This window comes from Oncorhynchus masou, chromosome 30, assembly GCF_036934945.1.
Source record: "Oncorhynchus masou masou isolate Uvic2021 chromosome 30, UVic_Omas_1.1, whole genome shotgun sequence".
Lineage (NCBI taxonomy): Eukaryota > Metazoa > Chordata > Actinopteri > Salmoniformes > Salmonidae > Oncorhynchus > Oncorhynchus masou.
In genome coordinates, this window is record NC_088241.1 from 32,578,970 (window position 1) to 32,603,509 (window position 24,540).

General features: G+C 40.9%; 1 protein-coding gene across 2 annotated transcripts; it reads left to right on the top strand.

Annotated features, from left to right (window-relative positions):
* The first annotated feature begins 789 nt into the window (after positions 1-789).
* LOC135522540 (DNA topoisomerase 2-binding protein 1-A-like) lies at positions 790-24,540 on the top strand. 2 transcript variants are annotated; one of them, XM_064948900.1, is made up of 9 exons: positions 790-1,102; positions 1,410-1,500; positions 16,219-16,356; positions 21,689-21,846; positions 21,957-22,056; positions 22,420-22,584; positions 23,071-23,289; positions 23,530-23,668; positions 24,260-24,540. In XM_064948900.1, exons 4-7 carry the CDS (start codon positions 21,715-21,717, stop codon positions 23,082-23,084), a joined length of 411 nt encoding a protein of 136 aa, XP_064804972.1. In that variant the 5' UTR covers positions 790-1,102; positions 1,410-1,500; positions 16,219-16,356; positions 21,689-21,714; the 3' UTR covers positions 23,085-23,289; positions 23,530-23,668; positions 24,260-24,540. The 2 variants fall into 2 exon arrangements, with proteins under 2 accessions (XP_064804972.1, XP_064804971.1); XM_064948899.1 differs by lacking the exons at positions 790-1,102; positions 1,410-1,500; positions 16,219-16,356 and having other exon boundaries at positions 19,819-21,816.

Here is a 24,540-nt window from a genome sequence, read left to right on the forward strand (position 1 = left end):
TGTTCGTTGTCTGTTTGTCTTACCCTCACCATGATGATCTTGATCCATACTTTGCTCTGCTCACTATCTATTTGAAGGTTGCCCTTTCTGCGGCTGCTGAGAATCTTTTTCTACGTCATTTTCCTTCTCCAGAATGCAAAAAGCACTCGCATATTTATAGGTAAATAACGGCCTTTACCAACAAATGAGCTTCTCTGCTAAGACATTTGGGAAGAAACTGACTTTGATTATACATCTGTGAAAGACTAGTGCAATTGGGAAATGTTTGATGTATTATGACGTATATAAGCTTTCTATATTAAATGTACATAAATAAAAGTTACACTTGTACATAAGATTTTAAGAATAAAAGGGAACCCACAATGTTCTTTCCATCAGAATGTATGTCTATTGCCAATTAAACGGAAGAGTGAATAACAATATAAAGTACAGTACAATAAGAGAAATGTCAAACTTTATACCAGAGGGGTATAGCAACAGTACATACATTGACAGAGCAAGCAAACCCTTGTGCCATAAAGGTCCAGAATCTTGGGCTCAAGTACACATACAGCACCAGTCAAAAGTTTGACACACTTACTCATTCGAGGGTTTATCTTTTTAATACATTTCTACATTGTAGAGTGATAGTGAAGACAACTATGAAATAAGTGGGAAATCGTGTTGGTTTTGAATGTATTTCCATTCCTGCGAGCAGGGGACGCACATTCATATTCCCTTTTCTTAGGACCCCCAAAATCTCACTTCATTCTACGTCTAATTACGATTTCCTCTTGCGAATAACAACGAAGTAACAGCTGGCGACTTTCTGACCTCAAGGTGACTGAACTGTTGCTTTTTCGGAATTGTTGTACACTGTGATCGAGACGAATGACCTGTTTAATTACGATAACAATAGGTGTCCAGGTTTTAGACATTTTGATGCTCATCAACCTCTGACAAGTTCGTAAATTAAGTCTTGTCACACTTCATTTGGCCTCTCGCGAGCTCGACGAATTTTACTCCTGTTTGTTAGTGCTAGATAACAAAGGCGCGCTAGCTAGCTAGTTAAGCTATTTATTTGCTGGCTAAAGGAATACGCTAATGTTGGAGGTCTTATAAGGTAAGAACAGTGGTTAAGCTTCACTGCCCCCCTTCTTTCCCAGACGTTTTGAGCACGTTCTCAGAGCAGAAAGTGGCTGTCAATGCTATCATGACTTATCAGTTAACTAGCTAAGTATGTTGTAGCTAACGCCATAGTCACTGACAGCAAAATAAGCTTGCTAACGTTAACAATACGTCAACGTCTTATATTCTCTGTAGTTAGCTAACGTTAGATATATGTCCTGCACTAAAAAGCCTGCCAGCCATATGACTGTGCCAATATCCATATAGCTAGCAGTTAACGTTACACTTCTGCCACATTGCAGGTTTATCATGTCAAAAGGAGATGGAGAAGACTTCGTTAAGTTTGTAGACGTCAATGGACGAAAGACGGACCTTGCTGTTAAGGCCTATGAGGTGAGTGTCATGTGTATTATAGTGCCAGTGACACTTACTGTAGTGTCCACGATTAGGCTAACCACTAACATTTGACAGTAACGTTACAGTGAGTGATCATGAATCATGTATGTCTAGCTGTGTCAGTGTGTCAGGGAGTGAACGTTATTCATTTTACATGGGGAAAATCGGACCTGTCTGAAATGAAAATGGATGGCCCTCTGTATAGCAAAATATATTTGACCTAAATCCTCCCTGAACGCTTAAAAAAAAGTGACCCTCCCCTACACCCAAAATAATTCAGACATAAAGTGGATAGCAGAGAACATGTCTACCGTTTACCCTCACTTCTTGGGCTGACCAGAGACTTAGATACACAGTTTTAGAAACTGTTCTTTGTCCTGTAAGCATTAGGCTACATTGTAATGCAGGAATTTTGATATTGCACAGGGCTGTGTGGGCTAGAAGGTTGTGGGTTCATAGACCACCGTGGGGCGGCAGGGTAGCCTAGTGGTTAGAGCGTTGGATTAGTAAACAGAAGGTTGCAAGTTCAAATCCCCGAGCTGACAAGGTACAAATCTGTCGTTTTGCCCCTGAACAGGCAGTTAACCCACTGTTCCTAGGCCGTCATTGAAAATAAGAATATAAGATAAAAGAGTAGGGGGAAAGGTTTTCTATATAGGAACGTTATTGCATGATTCTATCCATTTTATTTGCAGGTCAAAAAAAAAAAAATCAGTTATAAATATTTAATGCAATTCTATGTATTCTACATAATTTTACATATTAGCAGAATATCACATTTCAAATTACTGAAATTACAGGCTAAGAATGGACAGAGAGAGGCCTACTGTATGTGTTCATCTTAATATATTTCTCCAATGCCAAATCAGTGTCTTTTTTGCAATTAAACTGTCCCTGTTTGCAAATAATTACATCTGAGACAAAATAATTACATCTGAGATATCATTAGGAATCTGAACATGGTTCTTTCAAAAGTTAGGCCAACCTTTCCACCCCAGTAGGCCTAACGACGCAGAACATTTTAAGCTTTAACGGTTGGCTACTCTTCTTCCATGGTTTAACCCAAGGAGAAAAGGTCACAAGTGTTTCCCTTTCTGGGTTTAAACATATTCTATTGTACAGAAAGTGAATAGCTTTCGTCAATTGAAAGTGTCAGAATTAGATTACTTCCCAAGCAAAGTCTATTTTTTTTGTCTCCTCACCTATAGAAGGTTGCTGCTGCTCAGTCTCAATGTAAAAGAAACAAAACAATGATATCCCCATATGCATTTGTCACACCTTTCCCAGGTATTTTACAGCTTGTTTCTAGCGTGAAGTATCGTAGACCAAAGCGCTTTTATAGATAATTTAATATAATCTGATTTAGTTTTATTTTGTTCAGAGTCTTAAACTAGCAAGGGGTAGTGCTGTGCTTTTTGGCATTTTCTTTAACAAAAAGTAGACCTATGGCATACCCCCTGAATTTGAGTCTTAACAGCCATAGGGCTATTTAAGGGTTGCATGGTGGATGGAGGAATTGCCAGAGAAATTTATGGATATAGCAGCCTATATTTAATCTGTAGACCAGTGGAGACTCCACAGGGGAGGACCATCCTCAGTGAATTTTATAACTTCAATGTTTTTCTATTTTATTTTATTAAACTATACTAAGTCTAGTCACATGTCACCAAATAATTGATTAAAACACACTATTTTGCAAATAAGGTTTACAGTAGCCTCAACAGTACTCTGTAGGGTAGCACCATGGTGTAGCCGGAGGACAGCTAGCTTCCGTCCGATGTAGGCTGTGTGTAGCGTTTTGGCTTGGAAAGTTTTTTTTTTGCCTGGTCACATACAGCTGATGTGTTTTGCATTGAAGTCCACAAGCGAAGGGAAGAGTTAAGAGGAGAGCGAATAGATGCGACAAAGAATACAAAGAGGCTGCTATGAAAGTGAACGGTGTTTGTGTGATCAGGGGTGTATTCATTCCGCCGTTTCTGTAAATGCATCTTAAACGGAACAAAACAACTGAAAAAATATAAACTCTCTTTTGCAACTGTTGGTCTAATGATTACACCCTATCAGCTAGATGCAGGCAAGAGTTTACAAGGTGGTAATTGACCTCAAATTTCTCTCTCGACCTGTGTGCACCGGAGTTGTAAACTTTCATTATCTTTCATTAGTATCTTTTAATAATTTGAGTATATAATAGGTTTAGGCTATCACTGTTACATTTAACTGGGTGAATGGAATATGAATGAGAGTCATCCAAAATGCTGTAATTAGAAATAAGGCCATGCTCAGGAAAAAAAATAAAAATAATCCTCCCTCATCTTAAACAGCGCTGACTGCCAATGCTGTAGACCCACATCTTATTTCTTAAATAGGAATAACACAGGCCTCTTGTTGTTAGTAAAGTATAATTAAAATGAAGACTGTTTAAATTAATTATACCTACTTGAATGTGCCTAATTTCAGCACCACAAGCTTTCCATTTCCGATTTGATTGTGCCGCGGCTGCCCCTTCAAGTTTCAGCACCACAATGTAAGTTGCTCGCATCTGGCCAATAACTCTGATAAATAGGCCTACATCAGGGGCAATAAACATTGTTTTTAATAAAATCAATTATAGTAATGGCAAGCTATGAAAGTTGCCCTCCGGTCCTCATCTTCGTGTTCTCCTTCTCAAACTGAACAGAACATAGGCTAGTCCGCGCGCAAGTCTTTTGAGTCTCCTCCTGCCACCGTAGGCCTACATAGCACAGCACACACGTTAGGCAGCACACACATTTTTGATCAGCAAGAGCAGGCCAGGGCTCAGGGTTTGAGTATCCATTGCAGTGTGTAATGCAGCCTAAGTTTTATTTCCAGGCAAAAATATATATAATATTGGTGGCCCGAAAGTCGTCTGTTGTGGTCAAAATTTTCAAGTGTATTTTTCCATATGTCTATCTGTTTTAATAAAATCAACTAAAAATCAACTATGCATTGAGCTTTTCAGATGCTTTAACCTCACAAATTGCTCAAGAAGGAGCCAGAGATCAAGAAAAATAATTGACCTGTCTAGAAGAAAAACAATTACCGGACCATCCTCCTCCTGCTTCTACTGGCTTTCGCAGATTCTGCAGTTACTCTCCTGAAGTTGTCGGTAATAGGCTCCACGAGAATTCGGCAAACCTTCTCACGTGAAATGCCAATTTACCATTTCTACCGATCTGTGTGCCAGTTATGGTTTTCACATGCACATTTTCGTGGAATAGTTTAATTTATAATAAGGTTTTCAGATGTCAAAATCATTGTCATGTGGTTAATCTGAATGAAAATGATACAAACTTAAAAAGTTATTTCTGTTGCCTTTGCCACCGATGTAAAAAAAAAAAAGAGCCTATATAAAGCCAACAAATAAAATCATTGCAGCCTGCAGGTAGAAAATATCCAGATTTAAAAAATATATATCCTGTAAATCACATTGGCTACACATGGCCTGTCTGCAACAAACTTGAAACATTATATCAACTATTAACTTTGGTTCAGCCTGAAGCTCCTTTCTATATTGTAGTAAATATTCTGGGCCCTCAGTTTCCCGCCGAGCTGTTGACTATTTGGCAAGGGATAAAAAAGAATCAGGTAGGCCTGTTTTCACGCTGAGTGATTATCAAAAGGGAGAGGAGCTGGAAAGATGTTTCAAATACATTGAGGAATTATTATCATTCTCAATGGATGTAAAAACAGACTTTGTTTGCTTGCTGTTAGTGGTGAAGAAAACAACATTGAGAAGCTCCACAGCTCAGTGGTGGTGGTGCATTAAGCCAATCAGAAATGCTATCAGATCCCCAAATGGGAACATTTATATGCCTACATTTGCACGCAGGTCAGGTAGCCCATTGGCCTGCTTCTATGCGTAATCAGGTGCACGTCCTTAATCAACATTGACTGAACTAGTAAATGTAATGAAATTAACCAAAACTTGTTTCCCACAAGTGTAGCCTAGGTTGTGCACTCTGCAAACATTGTGTCCACTCCGACAATGACAACTATAAAAGACTGGAATAATAATATATTGAATGCGTTAACAGACATTACTGTAACCAAACAAACATTGTAGATAACAAATGATAGGAATTAACTGTACATGTACTACGGGTGATATATGTAATGGGGAATTGATATACACTAACAATAAAATGTAAACAATTCACAAAATTAACTTACGAAACAATGAATGTGCACAAATTGGCGGTAGAGAGCACATTATGGAAAGATGTGCAGCCAACTCCCCTTCTTTTTGGACTGTGCCATCCCGTGGCCTCTGCAATAGTTCACTGAGATGGGGGCAAATAAGACAGGTGTCTCGTGTGCCGTAAAAATATGTATGTATGCATGTATGCATGCATTTCTTTATTTACATATGTACATACACACAGTACCAGTCAAAAGTTTGGACACCTACTCATTTCTGGGGTTTTCTTGATTTTTACTAATTTATACATTCTAAAATAATAGTAGACATCAACACTATTACATAACAAATGGAATCATGTGGTAACCAAAACGAGTGTTAAACAAATCAAAATATATTTGAGATGTTTCAAAGTAGCCACCCCTTGTCTTGATGACAGCTTTGCACACTCTTGGCATTCTCTTAACCAGCTTCATGAGGTAGTCACCTGGAATGCATTTCAATTAACAGGTGTGCCTTGTTTTAAAGTTAATTTGTGGAATTTCTTTCCTTAATGCGTTTGATTCACTCTGTTGTGATGTGACAAGGTATGGGTGGTATGCAAAAGATGGAACCGCTCAAATAAGCAAAGAGAAACGAAAGTCCATCATTACTTTAACTCTTGTGTGGTGTTCATGTTTTTGTTATTCACCCAAATGTTCGCGTGTCTGACAGACCCAAAACATTATTGGGTTTTTAAAACAATACAGCCATAACAATACTTAGATTGTTGACTTATAACAATTACAAGCAATATAGACAGCATATATGGTTTAATATTTGCCATTTACTTCTACTTGATCACATTTATCAATAAAAGCGCTATTGTTTTTTTGGGATAATCAAATTTGATTTGTAACATATACGTGTTTAGCAGATGTTATTGCGGGTGTAGTGAAATGCTTGTGTTTCTAGCTCCAACAGTGCAGTAATAACAATTTCACAACTACACATAATACACACATCTAAAGTAAAGGAATGGAATTAAGAATATATATATATATATATATTTATTTATATATTTTTTGCAAGCAATGTCAGAATGGCATAGACTAAGATACAGTAGAATAGGATAAGAATACAGTATATACATATGAGATGAGTAATGCAAAAATATGTAAACATTATTAAAGTGACTAGTGTTCCATTATTAAAGTGGCAAGTAATTGCTCCACTGAAAGTTTTGTGATTATGCTGCGGGACTTAGAGATAATTTGTGGTTTAGTACAGTACCCTGCATCACCACTTCATTGCTCCAGACCAGCGCAAGGGGGAGTTAGAGCACTGATTATGCCTTTGGGTCCTACTTTATCTCTAATTGACAATGAATGGATGACATAAACCAAAATAGAAACTGATAATTGTGGGGATGGGCTCGGTCCGTCTTCTTGGCGAGGCTCTGCGGCCCATCCCTTTCCCCCTGCCCTCGTGCCTTGAACATTGTGCGCTTTCAGTGGATCCAGCTGAAGAACTGCAAGGCAATTCAATTGTGTACCACTGGGTAGCACAGAGCAAAATTTAAGGAGCATTGCACTAAAAATGGAGCTGACTAGGGGAACGTTCCCGCTGTTCTTAGTGCCAGTCTGCACATTCAAAACAATGTAACTAATAATGGCATCTTTATGCTTTTCGTTAATAAAATAATGATAAAAATACTCTTTCAAAATGCCAACGTTTACTTAGTTATGGATCCATAACAAATTACTTTGGGAATAAATATCACTGAATTACTGAAATATTGGAACAAAGTTGTCTAATGAAGGTAAACAATTTGTTGCTTACTGGAAACCACTCAGTCACACAGTCACGTTGTACAGCGCCATTATGGCTATTAGCAGGTAACTGGACAATAGACTTGCCTAGATGGAGGGTAGGGGGAGAATTCTATTGTAAAATGTATTTCTTAGTTAGGTTGGCTGTATCACAACCGGCAGTGATTGGTTGCAGTTTCAGTTTAATCCACCAGAAAAAAATTAAATAAATAATGCAACAAAAAGTATTATTATTATGTATCACATCCGACCGTGATTGGGAGTCCCATAGGGCGGCGCACAATTGGCCCAGCGTTTCTCCCTCTAAAAACAGAAATAAATATTTTGCCCTCTATAAATATTATTTTGGCCATTATTCAGATTTCAACTGCTCACTTTTGTTTTTTAGAAAATGAAATAACCTCCAAAATATTGTTATATATTATCAAGTTGATGGCACAGTCATAAGCTGAGTGACTCACTCATTCATGGTTTTGGATCAAAATAAGTACCAACTTTCTTTCTGATAGTCTTTAATAACGAAATGTTTTGGTTATCCTGACCTGGACACCATGTACAGTATTATAATAGCCCATTATACGCTTACCAACACCTCTCTGTATTTTGAAACTTTGTGGATGGGGGCTCCAGAGTGGATAGGGACTCCCACAGTGCAAAATGCTTTGCTACAGATGCAGGTTCGATACCTGTGCCGGCCGCCACAGAGACCCATGAGGTGGCTTTTGGTTTTAAATTTAGAAACCTCCAATCCTCTATATGTAATTATTGACTGAGAGTCAAGTTATATTTTTCGATATACTGTAGGCCTACCATAGGCGAAATGAGTCTCACTAGTGTTGAGTAATGTGCTGTTAAAAGGACAATCGACCTCCAAAATATTTCTTAGCATTTTAAAGTTAGAAGCAATAGCGTTAGAAGCAATAGCATTTGAAGCAATGGCCTACAACTATTTTAGCACCATTTCGCGCTGCTCTGAGACAAGCATGGCAACTGGTCTTGATAAATCAATGAGATTTTTGTCTTCACTGAATCCCCGTTTGTGTATTGGTTAGACCACAATTAGGGTGTAGAAGTGTTATTCTCTTAGTGTAACCTTTTTATTTAACTAGGCAAGTCAGTTAAGAGCAAATTCTTATTTACAAGGGTGGTCTACTCCTTCCTCTCCGTCGGCGAATTTAACCCCGGTCTCCCGCGTGCCCGCACGACACAGGGATTCTTTAGCTAAATAGCCAAGTACTGTAGCCTACTCCCGACCGTCACGTTGTACAGGGCCATATTTTCCGTTCCATCCTAACGGACTGAGTTTTTTTTTGTTTTTCTTGGAATAGAAACACCATAATATTAATTAAGCAACATTTCTTAACTTGTTATGGCTGCAATCCCCCTATTGGGATAAGTGTCATCAACAACCACTGAATAGCATAGCGCTACATTCAATAAATATTACTACAAATATTTATATTCATGAAATCACAAGTGCAATATAGGAAAACACAGCGTAGCCTTTTGTTAACTTCTTGAAGCGAGGGGGCACTATTTTTGTTGGGAAAAATAACGTTCCCAAAGTAAACGGCCTATTTGTCATGACCAGATGTTAGAATATGCATATAATTGACAGATTAGGATAGAAAACACTCTAAAGATTCCAAAACTGTAAACATATTGTCTGTGAGTATAACAGAACTGATATTGCAGGCGAAAGCCTGAGGATAATCCAATCAAGAAGTGCTTCTTATTTTGAAACTTCTGTGTTCCTATGTCTGCCTGTCCTTCATTTAAAGGGATATCAACCAGATTCCTTTTTCTGTGGCTTCCCTAAAGTGTCAACAGTCGTTAGACATAGTTTCAAGGCTTTTATTTTGAAAAATGAGCGTGAAGGATCACATTGCGAAAGTCGATAGGTGGGGGCTCTGAGTAAGTTGGTGCGCAATTGAGTAATTTTTGTTCTATAAAGATAATTTTTATATCCAAAATACCTCCATTTGTTTGTCGCGTTATGTTTAGAAATCCACAGGAAAGAGCGGTCACGACAACGCAGACAAATTACAAATAGTTTCCATAATGCCCACAGAAACATGTCAAACGTTTTTTTATAATCAATCCTCAGGTTGTTTTTAAAACATATAATCGATAATATATCAACCGCAAATGTCTTTCACAGTAGGAGAGGGAAAAGCAATGGCTATCCAAACTCTGTTGCACGATCAAAACTCATGTGACCACTTGACGCGATGTTATCGTTCTGGCTCATTTTTCAAAATAAAAGCCTGAAGCTATCTTTGAAGACAGTTGACACCTTGAGGAAACGATAGGAAAAGGAATCTGGTTCATATCCCTTTAAATCCAGCAAAGGGAGGCTATGGAACATGGAGTTTTCAAAATAGAAGCCACTTCCTGTTTGGATTTTCCTCAGGGTTTCGCCTGCAATATCAGTTCTGTTATACTAGTTTTGGAAACTTTAGTGTTTTCTATCCAATACTAATAATAATATGCATACATTAGCAACTGAGACTGAGGAGCTGGCCGTTACAATGGGCACCTTTTCACCCAAGCTACTCAATACTGCCCCTGCAGCCATATGAAGTTAATCAGTCCCATATATTATGTTCTTACAAAAAAGGTTTACAATTCTCTAGTACAGCCACTATTGAAGGCTATCAAATGCTTCTCAAAGATGCCCTCTGGTGGTCAAACTAGCGCTAACTAGCATTAATGGTACCAGTGGTTGGCACTTAAATAAGATACCATAGAATTCTGCAACTTTTAAAGGACAAACCACTGTATATAGGGCAGCAGCCTCTCGCCACAATCAGGTCAGTGTGGGACAAGTGGGTGGACCGCCTTCGTGTCGGACATGAACACAAACTTGGAGGAATTACCAGGCATGTTTAGTGTATTCAACTGCTGAGGTGGGAGCTCTGGCTTGTTTTTTTCGTATTGTTCCTACAATCGTCAGCTTTCTCTTGAGGAGCTCCTGTCCCAGCTTGTGTGAAGTAAAAAAGTTATTGCATGTGATTGGTTCTTCTCAGGGGCTCCTCCATCTGGCTTCCCCGTATACACTTGAAAGTTCCACGCATATGATGAAGCAACATTACAGGCAGCCCAGATCTTGATCCCATATTTTGCGGGTTTAGACGGTATGTACTGCCTGAAGGGGCAGCGGCCCCTAAATGGCATAAGCTGCTCATCAACGGTAACGTTGGGCCCAGGGTTTTAAAACAGGGGAAGGCGGTCCCTCGACTTGTTCCACACTGAACTGATTGCAGCTAGCTTGTCTCTCTGCCGCTGAGCTGGTCTGGTGTCTCGGTTATCGAAGCGGATAATTGTGGAAATAATTTGGTAGTTTTCCAGAGACGTTGTTGCACAGAAGTCTTCTGCATCCCACAGGGATTCTGTGGATTCCCCATTGGATCTGAAAACACAATCAAGGATAAGAACATCAAAGTATGCATCTAAATGAGTTTGGTCCACTCCTTCCACCTCTCTCCAAAAAACACGCCTTCCCTCCAAATTAGTGCAGTCCAGAATGATTAACTACATGGTGTCTGGGGTGAACAGTTCAAAAGAAGACTATGCTCTGCGCATGAGTACCTGCCATCTGCCTCGACGCTGGTTGCATCCTTATTACATTGGCAGCCATGCGGGGTGGCTCATTCCTTGGGCAAGAAGACCATTCAATTTCACCATTTTTTTTTTACATCCATATTTCTCATTCTGCAGGCTGCTGATGAGCTGGCTACTGACGGGCTGGCCCTGTGGCTGGCTGCTGACAGGCTGGTCCTGGGGCTGGCTGATGGTCGATCTCATCCTCTTCTTACAACTCACTGACTAAATTGACAGATACATGTTCCTCATATTCTGTAAATTCTTCATCTTCCAAAGGGGAAGACGCTCCTTCCACATTAGCTTCTCGCTGCAATTTTTTTATCTAAGGCCAAGCTACTCAGAGATTATTTTTGCTATACTGATTGATTGTGGTAAGGAGCCACACATACAAAGCTATTTATTTGTTGTGTCCCTCCCCCAATCTACACCTGGCTGTGGTAGAGTGTGGGGAAATACAGATCTTTTTTTTCACACACTACAAAGGGTTATAGAGTGTGAGACAGTTTATTGGTGCTCTTTTCTGTCTCCCTATGTTACAACAGCAGGTCCAGGGAGGAGGAAGACAGAGTGAAGGCACACAGCAAACCTTTTTGTTTCATTTTTACTTGTTTTCACCTACACACTTTTCCACACTTTTATTACCCAGTGGACCCAAACACCACATATGTAATGTAAATGTGTAGGGGGGTGCACAGTGTGCACTCAATGTATAATGGCGCCAGAGGGGATGGCTGCTGTTTTTATGGGCTCTTAACCAACCATGCTATTTTGTATTTTTTTTCTCGCATTGTAACTTATTTTGTATATAATGTTGCTGCTTCCGTCTCTTAGACCGAAAACAGCTTCTGAACATCAGAACAGCGATTACTCACTTTGACTTTTTCTTTAATGAGTCGGACGAGAGGGATTTACTCCAGTCACCCGAGCAGGCCCTCATCCCCATCATTCGCAGGAGAAAGAGAACGAGGTTTCGCGGAAGGAGATCGGGGTGCCTTGTGAGGATCCAGCGACAAGTGGCTAATCTGCAATCCCCTTTGCCATCGGTACTGTTGGCCAACATACAATCGCTGGGTAATAAAGTGGACGAACTAAAAGAACGTGGATATTCTACCAACCGGACATTAAAAACTGTAATATCTTATGTTTCACAGAGTCCTGGCTGAATGACAACATGAATAACATACAGCTTGCTGGATAGAACAGCAGCCTCTGGTAAAGACAAAGGGTACATTTGTAAACAACAACTGGTGCACGGTATCTAAGGAAGTCTCAAGGTTTTGCTCACCTGAGGTAGTGTGGTATAGAGCTTATCATGAGATACTCTATCTACCTAGAGTTTTCATCTATATTCTTCATAGCTGTCTTTACCGCCACAAACCGATGCTGGCACTCAATGAGCTGTTATGAGCTGTATAAGGCCATAAGCAAACATGAAAACGTTCATCCAGAGGCGGCACTCCTAGTGGCCGGGAACTTTAATGAGGGAAACTTAAATGCGTTGTACCTAATTTCTACCAGCATGTTAAATGTGCAACCAGAGGGGAAAAAACTGTAGACCACCTTTACTCCACACACAGCGACACATACAAACCTCTCCCTTGCCCTCCATTTGGCAAATCTGGCCATAACTCTATCCTCCTGATTCCTGCTTACAAGCAAAAAATTAAAGCAGGATGCACCAGTTACTTGATCAATAAAAAAGTGGTCAAATGAAGCAGATGCTAAGCTACAGGAATGTTTTGCTAGCACAGACATATGTTCTGGGATTCTTCCGATGGTATTGAGGAGTACACCGCATCAGTCGCTGTCTTCATCAATAAGTGCATCGATGACGTCGTCCCCACAGTGACTGTACGTGCATACCCCAACCAGAAGCCATGGATTACAGGCAACATCCGCACTGAGCTAAAGGCTGGTGCTGCCGCTTTCAAGGAGCGGGACGCTAACTTGGAAGCTTGTAAGAAATGCCCTCCGACGAACCATCAAACAGGCAAAGTGTCAATACAGGACTAAGATCGAATCGTACTACACCAGCTCTGACGCTCCTCAGATGTGGCTTGCAAACTATTACAGACAACAAAGGGACGCACAGCCGAGAGCTGCCCAGTTACACAAGCCTACCAGACAAGCTTAATTACTTCTATGCTCGCTGCGAGGCAAGTAACACTGAAACATTCATGAGAGCATCAGCTGTTCTGGATGACTGTGTGATCACGCTCTCCACAGCCGATCTGAGTAAGACCTTTAAACAGGTCAGCATTCACAAGGCTGCAGGGCCAGACGGATTACCAGGACGTGTTCTCCGAGCATGGGCTGATCAAATGGCAAGTGTATTCACTGACGTTTTCATCCTCTCCCTGACTGAGTCTGTAATACCAACGTGTTTCAAGCAGACCACCATAGTCCCTGTGCTTAAGAAGACTAAGGTAACCTGCCTAAATGACTACCGTCCCATAGCACTCACGTCTGTAGCCACGAAGTGCTTTGAAAGGCTGGTCATGGCTCACAACACCAGAAACCCTAGACCCACTCCAATTTGCATACCGCACAACAGATCCACAGATGATGCAATCTCTATTGCACTCCACACTGCCCTTTCACATCTGGACAAAAGGTACACCTATGTGAGTGCGTTTTATTGACTACAGCTTTCAACACTATAGTGCCCTCAAATCTCATCACTAAGCTGATGTCCCTGGGACTAAACACCTCCCTCTACAACTGGATCCTGGACTTCCTGATGGGCCACCCCCAGGTGGTAAGGGTAAGTAATAACACATTCACCATGCTTATGCTCAACACAGGGGCCCCTCAGAGGTGCGTGCTCAGTCCCCTCCTGTACTCCCTGTTCACTCATGACTGCACGGCCAGGCACGACTCCAACACCATCATTAAGTTTGCCGGTTACACAACCGTGGTAGGCCTGATCACTGACAACGATGAGCCATTCTATAGGGAGGTCAGAGACAACGTGTTCAAGACAAAGGAGATGATTGTGGATCCTTAAAAGGTTCCTTGGCATCCACATCACCAACAAACTGGTCCAAGCACACCAAGACCGTTGTGAAGAAGGCACAACAAAATCTATTCCCCCTCAGGAGACTGAAAATATTTGGTATTGGTCCTCAGATCCTCAAAAGGTTTTACAGCTGCATCGAGAGCATCCTGATGGGTTGCATCACTGCCTGGTATGGCAACTGCTTGGCCTCCGACCGCAAGGCACTACAGAGGATAGTGGGTATGGCCCAGTACATCACTGGGGCCTAGCTTCCTGCCATCCAGGACCTCTATACCAGGCGGTGGAAGGAAGTCATAGACTGTTCTCTCTGCTACCGCACGGCAAGCAGTACCGGAGCGCCAAGTCTAGGTCCAAGAGGCTTCTACACAGCTTTTACTCCCAAGCCATAAAACTCCTGAACATCTAATCAAATGTCTACCCAGACTATTTGCATTGCACCCCCCCCCCCTCATTTACACTGTTTGCTCCTCTGTTATTATCAATGCATAGTCACTTTAATCACTCTTCCTGCATATACATATTACCTCAACGAGCCGGTGCCCCCGCACATTGCATTGACTCTGTACCGGTACCCCCTGTACAGTATATAGCCTCGCTATTGTTATTTTACTGCTGCTCTCTAATTATTTGTTACTTTTATTTCTTGTATGTGTTTTTCTTAACTGCATTGTTGGTTAAGGGCTTGTAAAGTAAGCATTTCACTACTACTACACCTGTTGTATTCAGTGCATGTGACAAATCAAATTTTATTTGAAAATGTGTTCTTTTACATCTTCACAGAAATTGAGGCCAATGAGTCTCAGGTTGAAAAAAGTATTAATTGTATAATTTTTCTTTTAGTAAACATTGAAAATGGGTCACTCAGACCCGAACACCACACAAGTTTTAAGACCAGTCAGTCTGGAAAATGTCAAGATCCTTGAAAGTTTCTTCAAGTTCAATCGCAGTAACTGTCAAGCGCTATGATGAAACAGGCAATCATGTGGACCGCCACAGGATAGGAAGACCCAGAGTTACCTCTGCTGCAGAGGATGCGTTCATTAGTTACCAGCCTTATATTACCTTTATTTAACTAGGCAAGTCAGTTAAGAACAAATTCTTATTTTCAATGACGGCCTAGGAACAAATTTGAGATTTTTGGTTCCAACCGCCGTTTCTTTGAGAGAGGCAGTAGGTGAACGGATTATCTCCGTATGTGTGGTTCTCACCGTGAAGAATGGAGGAAGTGTGATTGTGTGGGGGTGCTTTGCTGGTGACACTGATTTATTTAGAATTCATGGCACACTTAACCAGCATGAATACCACAGCATTCTGCAGCGTTACGCCATCCCATCGTTTGTGCTTAGTCCCACTTGACCAAGAAGGAGAGTGATGGAGTGCTGCATCAGATGACCTGGCCTCCACAATCACCTGACCACAACCCAATTGAGATGGTTTGGGATGAGTTGGAGCGCAGAGTGAAGGAAGAGCAGCCATATGTCAAAACTCCTTCAAGACTTTTGGAAAAGCGTTCCTAATGAAGCTGGTTGAGAGAATGTCGAGCGTGCAAAGGGTATCTGCTGAGAAAAATCTAAAATGCATTTGGATTTAACACTTTCTTGGGGTTGCTAAATGATTCCATTGTTATTTCATAGTTTTGATGTCTTGACTGTTATTCTACAATGTAGAAAATAGTAAAAGAAAAAACGTTGAGTGGGTGTCCAAACTTTTGACTGGTACAGTATATATTTGCTTCTGCTCGACTAAAAACAATCTCAGGCTACCAACAGCCTATCTACCAAACAAACAACCTGTGGAATAATTGGGGTCAGCCCTGGTAAAGATTATTGATTGAGACCACACTAAGTAGCTTATAGGCAAACTTGATATTGAGCTTAGTGGAGAATCGGAGATGAGGGGCGGATTCAGGCACACATCAATTATATAGACTAATTAGCAACTCATTCTATAACACTGAAAATTTAATTGAAATGTCATCGATTACAAATGACATGACCTTTCCCTGGACGGGATTTAAAAAAATACTAAACCCTACCCTTGACTGAAATTGAAAAAGCATTATGTACATTTCGATCCATCCCTTATTGAAATGCATTATCTTTCTCTTCACTATGAAACAGGCCATCATAGAACTCCAGTCAGAGAAGCACTTGAAGACCATTGATGAGGAGGCGGCGTTACAGCTGGACCAAAATGACCAAAAGTCTCTGTTCGTCTTCAGTAACTTCTCCACTCCAGCCTTCCACCACTATAAAAAGGTCTGTCTCAAGACGCACACATTCCCAAACCTGGCTTCTACTTAATCCTTATAAGTCACAACATGTTAACTGTACTGTCAGCATTCAGAAAGTGTACTGAAAACTGGGACTTCCTGTATTGAACATAGATCATCCCGCCTTCAATTTTATCGATTTATTTACTTTAAAAAATACCTAAAGTTGTATTATAAATGTAGTGTGGAAGGACCACCAGAGGGCAGGCTGGGCTCATGGATAGTAGCCCAACAAGGCATGGGAGACAAGGTAACCAGAGGCAATTAAGCACAGCTGACGGTACTAATGACATACTCTCCTTCCCCTATAAGAGAGAGAATGGAACCAGCAGAGAAGGGGGAAAACTATCTCTGGAAGATGGCCACGGAGAGAGAGGAGCTATCCAGGAAGAACCACTAAGACGGTGACAATCCCGTGACTTTTTGTTGTAGTTTAAAGATAATCATATTGTGTTCCTGTTTCATCTGCAGAAGAAGATGTATGTTTTTTTTTCCGTGGAAGATTTTCATTGATTATGTTGGAATGGTTTTGTTGACCAAATGCCCTCAATAGAGAACTGTGTTAAATCAAGAAAACCTACTCCTGATTCGTTTATTCCACCTTCCCGCTTTAGAGTGACGCCCAATTACTTGGTCCGCTCACAGTAGTTTGAAATGTTTTGGCAAAGTTTACAGGTAACATTTGAGATATTTTGTAGTCACGTTGCGCAAGTTGGGACCAGTGTTTTTCTGGATCAAACGCACCAAATAAATGGACATTTTGGATATAAATGGATGGAATTAATCGAACAAAAGGACCATTTGTGATGTTTATGGGACATATTGGAGTGCCAACAGAAGAAGCTCGTCAAAGGTAAGGCATGATTTTTATGTCTGCGTGTCGCGCCTGCAGGGTTGAAATATTTTCTCTTTTGTTTATGGAGGTGCTATCCACAGATAATAGCATAGTTTGCTTTAGCCGAAAATACTTTTTGAAATCTGACATGTTGGCTGGATTCACAACACATGTAGCTTTAATTTGGTATCTTACATGTGTGATTTCATGAAAGTTGGATTTTTATAGGAATTTATTTGAATTTGGCATTTTCTCTGGCTTTTGGCCAAGTGGGACGCTACCGTCCGTCCCACATATCCCAGAGAGGTTAACAACGTTTACTTCACCGTATCTCCACAGTACATAGTTGCCATTACTCTCAGGACCGGTCCAACAGAGCACCGTAATAACAAGTATAGGAATACTTTAAACATGAACTTAACAATCTCCCACTTTTCTTTTTAGACAATAAAGCATCAACAAATAGTTAAATATCCAAGTGTTATTCAAGTCCCCATTACAAATCGGTCATGTGACAATGGCACCATTACTGATAGCCTTTAGGAGCACAAGTGCGAATGCAAATGTTTTTTTGTCAGTCAGCTTGCGGTTCTTTTGTGGCCGACCACAGGATCCGCTGGAGCCTGAATAAGTTCCTTGATGCTGCTAACCTCAAGACGAAGTTTTTTCTCTGTGACAGTCTTGGTTGACTTGACAGCATCAACTAGGGAGTAGTTGTCAGTGACACATTACAGGTACAATGTGCTGTTTTGCCTCAACAGTGGTAAGCTCTGAGAACAGAGTTACCAGAAATATGAAGTCATCAACATGACATGCAAGTACTCCAGTCACATTGCAGTCTTGATCAAGCCAATAGAAGGTCGGCAGGATCCACTTGTGACATTTTGCCACCTGTACTCAGCATTGTTGCCTTGACTTTGTTGTACCAGTAGAGTGATGCAGTTGTGAGGCCATACACACACTTTCTTAGTTTCTACAGTGTTCCTTAGCTTCAGGCGGAGGTTGAATGTGAATGTCCCTTGACAGCTCTGTAACCTGCAGAAATGCAGATTTGATGTCCATTGAATGAAGTGAAAAAGATTCTGGCAGATCACTGTCAGCAGCAATCTGAGTGACTGACGCGCATGTCGGTGAATCTTTTGGGAGTTCTTTAGTAGCCAGCTCCTCTTAACCACTAGACGTGCTTTTGGCAATATTCCAGGTAAGGATTGTTTTCTTAGGGCTATGCCCCTTTTTTCTCAACTTCCTGCCTGAATGACGTGCCCAAAGTTTACTGCCTGTAGCTCAGGCCCTGAAGCCAGGATATGCATATAATTGGTACCATTGGCAAGAAAACACTTTGAAGTTTAATGTTAAAATAATGTACAATAATATAACTCAATAGATATGGTAGGAGAAAATCCAAAGAAAAACCAACCAGAAAAGTATTTATTTGAGAGACCATCCTCTTAGAAATGCAAGAGAAAGGTCATATTGAAAATATGGATGCAATTCCTATGGCTTCCAGGGTGTCAGCAGTCTATGTTCAATGTATCAGGCTTGTAACTTCAAAAATGAATAAGAAATTACAGTTTTAGTAGGACACAGTCTTGGAAATTTGTTTGCGCGCGGCATGAAGACATTTACGCTCCTGCTAAAATTGGTTTCCTATTGAACATACTTCTTTCCTGAAGAAATATTATAGTTTGATTACATTTTAGGATATGTGAGGAGTAAATAGAAATGTATTTTGACTTGTTGAAACAAAGTTTAGGGGTAGATTTTCGGATTCCTTTCTCTGCATGTTGAACGAGTGGATTACTCAAATCGATGGCGCCAACTAAATTGACTTTTTGGGAAATAAAGGATTTTATCTAACAAAACGACACTAGCTGGGACCCTTTTGGATGACAAATCAGAGGAAGATTTTCAAAAAGTAAGTGATTATTTAATCGTTATTTGTGAATGTATGAAACCTGTGCAGGTGGAAAACTATTTTAATGTGGGGCACCGTCCTCAAACAATTACATGACATGTTTTCGCTGTAATAACTGTAAATACTGTAAATCGGACAGTGCAGTTATATTAACAAGAATTTAAGCTTTCAGCCGATATAAGACACTTGTACGTACCTAAATGTTTAAAATCCATAATATTTATGATTATTTATTTGAATTATGTGCTCTCCAGTTTCACCGGAAGTTGTCCCACTAGCGGGAAACCGATCCTTTTAAGGGTACACACTAGAGGTCGACCGATTATGATTTTTCAACGCCGATACCGATTTATTGGAGGACCAAAAACCTGATGCCGATTTAATCGGCTGATTTTTTTTTATTTATTTTTTTATTATTATTTTTTAAATAAAAATGTATTTGTAATAATGACAATTACAACAATACTGAATGAACACTTATTTTAACTTAATATAATACATCAATAAAATCAATTTATACTCAAGTAGGTAATGAAACATGTTCAATTTGGTTTAAATAATGCAAAACCAAAGTGTTGGAGAAAAATGTAAAAGTGCAATATGTGCTAACGTTTCAGTTCCTTGCTCAGAACATGAGAACATATGAAAGCTGGTGGTTCCTTTTAACATGAGTCTTCAATATTCCCAGGTAAGAAGTTTTAGGTTGTAGTTATTATAGGACTATTTCCCTCTATACCATTTGTATTTCATTAACCTTTGACTATTGGATGTTCTTATAGGCACTTTAGTATTGCCAGTGTAACAGTATAGCTTCCGTCCCCCTCCTCGCTCCTCCCTGGGCTCGAACCAGCAACACAACGACAACAGCCACCACATCGAAGCATCGTTACCCATGCAGAGCAAGGGAAACAACCACCCCAAGGCTCAGAGCGAGTGATGTTTGAAACGCTATTAGCGCGCACTAACTAGCCAGCCATTTCACTTCGGTCACACCAGCCTAATCTCGGGAGTTGATAGGTTTGAAGTCATAAACAGCGCAATGCTTGACGCACAACGAAAGCTGCTGGCAAAACGCACTAAAGTGCTGTTTGAATGAATGTTTACGCACCTGCTTCTGCCTACCACCGCTCAGTCAGATACTTAGATACTTGTATGCTTGTATGCTCAGTCAGATTATATGCAACACAGGACACGCTAGATAATATCTAGTAATATCATCAACCATGTGTAGTTAACTAGTGATTATGATAGATTGTTTTTTATAAGATAAGTTTAATGCTAGCTAGCAACTTACCTTGGCTTACTGCATTTGCGTAACAGGCAGTCTCCTTGTGGAGTGCAACGAGAGAGAGGCAGGTCCTTATTGCGTTGGACTAGTTAACTGTAAGGTTGCAAGATTGTATCCCCTGAGCTGACAAGGTAAAAATCTCTTTCTGCCCCTGAACAAGGCAGTTAACCCACCGTTCCTAGGCCGTCATTGAAAATAAGAATGTGTTGTTAACTGACTTGCCTAGTTAAATAAAGATGAAATAAAGGTGTAAAAAAAAAAAATAGGCAAATCGGCGCCCCAAAATACTGATTTCCGAGTGTTATGAACTTGAAATCGGCCGTAATTAATTGGCCATTCCGATTAATCGGTCGACCTCTAGTGGACGCATTGTTGGCGGAGTGCGCAACCTATGCTACACTTGTGAGAAACAAGTTTTGGTTTATTTAATTCCATTTACTAGTTCAGTCAATGTAGTCATTGTCTGGAACGCTTCTGTCAATGTTGAGTAAGGACGCGCATAGAAGTAGGCCTATATAGGCTACCTGGCCTGCGCACAAATGAATGTGCCCATTTGGGGATCTGATATTATTTCTGATTGGCTTAATGCACCACCTGTGGAGCTTCTCAAAGTAATGTTTTTTTCACCTCAAACAGGTTTTTACATCCATTAAGAATTACAATAGTTCCTCAATGAGTTTGAAAAAATCTTTCCAGCGCTCTCCCTTTCGATGACCACTCGGCATGAAAGGGAAAAATGACATGCTCTGATCCAGTAGAAACGTGGTAAAATAGGCTTATCAGTGCTTGACTTAAACTGAAATAGGTACTAATTTTGGATGCTGGTACTGTTTATATTTAGGTGCAGGAGTTCCACAATAAGTTTGAGCTAATATTCTACAAGAGGAACAGAAGCTCACCCATTGGAAAATTTGAGGTTCCGGTACACCGCTCTGGTGAGCTCCTACCCAAGTCAAGCACTGCTTCTTATCCCTTGTGCAAATGGCCTAAGGTTGTCTGTCCAGAGCTCACTGGCAGGAAACTGAGGGCCAAGAATATTTTATACAATGTTGCAAGTTCGTTTAAGACAGGCCATGTGTAGCCAATGTGATTTGATAAAATAAATATCCTATCAGGATATTTCTGACCTGCAGGCTGCAATGTTTTATTTGTTGGCTTTATGTAGACTATTTTTACATAGTTGGCAATGCTTTGTATCATTTTAATTAACCACAAAACAAAGATTTTGAGATATGAAGACTATACTAAACTTTCATTGACCTTTGACCCCTTCGATCCAGCGTTGTGTGATGTCACTGACCAGCAGATGGGTCAGAGGGTGATGACCCCACTAGTGGAGGAGCCAGAGCCTGACCTCCTCACCCCTGCCTTCCCTCTCTCCAACTCTCCCGTGCCCCCAGAGGCACAGGTAACCACACACGCAGCCTCCCTCCCTCTTGTAAGGTGATATTATAAGTAAATGTTGATGTGTTGAATCGATACTCAGCTGTGCAGTGGTGTAAAGTGATTGTGACAGTGATGGTAAAAGCTTTTTTGTTCTCTCCACAGACTGAGGAGTGTGAGGCGGAGAAGAAGCCTCCTCGATTCCAGCTGTCCTCCCTTATCCCCCAGGAGAGGATAGGCTACACCACCCTCATAGACGAGCTGGGTGAGTCTCAATCCTCCACCCTGTCTGTAACCACCTGATTGTATTTGCCCTGTTGTCTCTGTATTACATCTCAGTGGTCGGAAGTAGCCTCAACTCCTTGGTTGCGTCTCAAATTGGCACCCTAATCCCAATAGAGTGCGCTACTTTTGACCACGGCCCATAGGATTCTGTTCAAAAGTAGTGCACTGAATATGGTGTCATTTGGGACACACCCCTGCATGTTTTGTCTGCAGTGGTCTGAAAACACTTGATTATTTCTTTCTCATCAGAGACGGTCTGTCATCTGTATCTATGTGTGTGTCCCTATTGCATTTGTGTTTCTTTCTGACTCTACATGTCTTTGTTCCTCTGGGGTCCCTGTAGGTGGTGTGATGCTGGACAAGCAGTGCTTTGACCCCAGCTGCTCCCACATCATTGTGGGGACCCCTCTGAGGAATGAGAAATACCTGGCAGCCATGGCCGTGGGGAAGTGGATCCTGCACCGCTCCTACCTGGAGGACTGTCGCTCCGTGGGACACTTCAATCCAGGTCACGATCTGGCCGTTAGTGCATCAGACCACAACATGCCAATATTTCTTCCACATTCTTCTAGGCCCAGCTTGTTTTATTAAACCTTAATTTAACCAGGAAGTCCCGATGAGGTCAGAAGACAAATTTCACAAGGGAGACCTGGCCAAGAAGAACAACTCAGTAAAAAAACATTGTTTATATATCTTTACTGTGTGTTCTTTTGACCATGTTGGACATTTATGAACATTATAACAGAACATGGCCAAGATGTTCAAATCTCCACCCGGCACAGCCAGAAGAGGACCGACCACCCCTCATAGCCTGGTTCCTCTCTAGGTTTCTTCCTTGGTTTTGGCCTTTCTAGGGAGTTTTTCCTAGCCACCGTGCTTCTACACCTGCATTGCTTGCTGTTTGGGGTTTTAGGCTGGGTTTCTGTACAGCACTTTGATATATCAGCTGATGTAAGAAGGGCTATATAAATAAATTTGATTTGATTTATTCCAGGAGGAGGAGTATGATTGGGGCAGAAGCTCCATCCTGGATGTGCTACCGTCCATCAGCTCGCAGCAGAAGAGGCTGGCGTTGGCCGCCATGCGCTGGAGGAGGAACCTGCAGGACCGCAATGACCAGGAGGGATCATTCAGCGGTTGGACCGTCATGCTGAACGTCGACCAGACCAGAGAGTCAGGGTTCAGACGACTCCTGCAGTCTGGTGGAGCAAAGGTTCAAACAAAGCTCTTACTCTGTCATACTGTACCTCAATCTTCTCTTCGCTTACTGCGTCTTAGTATGGGTAAAACTAATAAGAAACTACTGCTTTTCAAGTGTCCGACTGCCCATCTCTTTCATACTTGCCTTTGTAGATATTGACACGTGTACACTTCTGAATGTCAATCCCATCCACCCTCTCTCCTAATCTCTCTTCTTCCGATCTTTATTTCCTCTCCCTTACCCTCTCTCCAGGTTCTCCCCAGTCCCTCTCCATCTCTGTACAACCCACCTGTTTGCAGAGTTCAGTCGGTTGAAGCCAGGAGAATTCCGGGTGGACGTGCCAGAGGCCAAATGCCTAAAGCCAGAGTTTATTGCAGACTACCTCATCCAGGTTAGTGGGACTGTAACTAAAATGCAAAACTGCCTCACAAAGAGACTGCGGAAGGCATTTTTTGTTGTCAGACTACTTTTTTGCAGTTTATATCAGTAATTTTGGGAAAGTCTAAAGTGAAACCTTGGTTAATGTTTGATCCATAAAGTGGGTACTTTCCTTCATTTAACAATACAATGTGTTCAAACTTCTCCATAAAATCCACCCTAGCCAGTGAATTAAAGGTTATCCATGTAACATTTCCACATGTAAATAGTGCTAAATATCAATTACATACCAGTAGTAGCAAAATAATAGAAATCCACCCAGGTAAAACATGCTTATTAGAACGTTGCGTGACACTGCAAATGAGCTTTTTTGTGTGTGTCTAGCTTGGCCGGTTGTTTTGTGTACAAGTTTTTCAAGTCCTTGCAACAATATGTTTGGCGATTATGATAAGGTTAGAACCCGTACTAAGCCATTTTAGCAGTTTCTGAAAAAACATGAAGGAATCGATATGATGGCTTAAATATAACATGTTGCTCCTTTAAGAAGAAATAAAATGATGGAAACTAAAACTCCTCTCTCATATGAGTCTGTCATTTTGACCAGGAGCCTATTCCACCAATAGAGATGTACTATCTGCCTGAAGCTGCCCAATGTCTGCCAGCGGGCACAGATGCCAGCCGCGCCACACCCTCCCGCAAGCGCAAAGCATCAGGAGATTCCACAAAGTCGAAGACCCACCTCAAGTAAAAACATTGTCATTTAGAGCTTTGGTGTCAACTAGTAAATTCCATCATTTTAGAAATGCCCCTGCAAGCCATTAATGATATGTCTGTAAATAAGATTTTTTTTATTAGTTGTATGAAAATAAAATTTATTTGACAAGT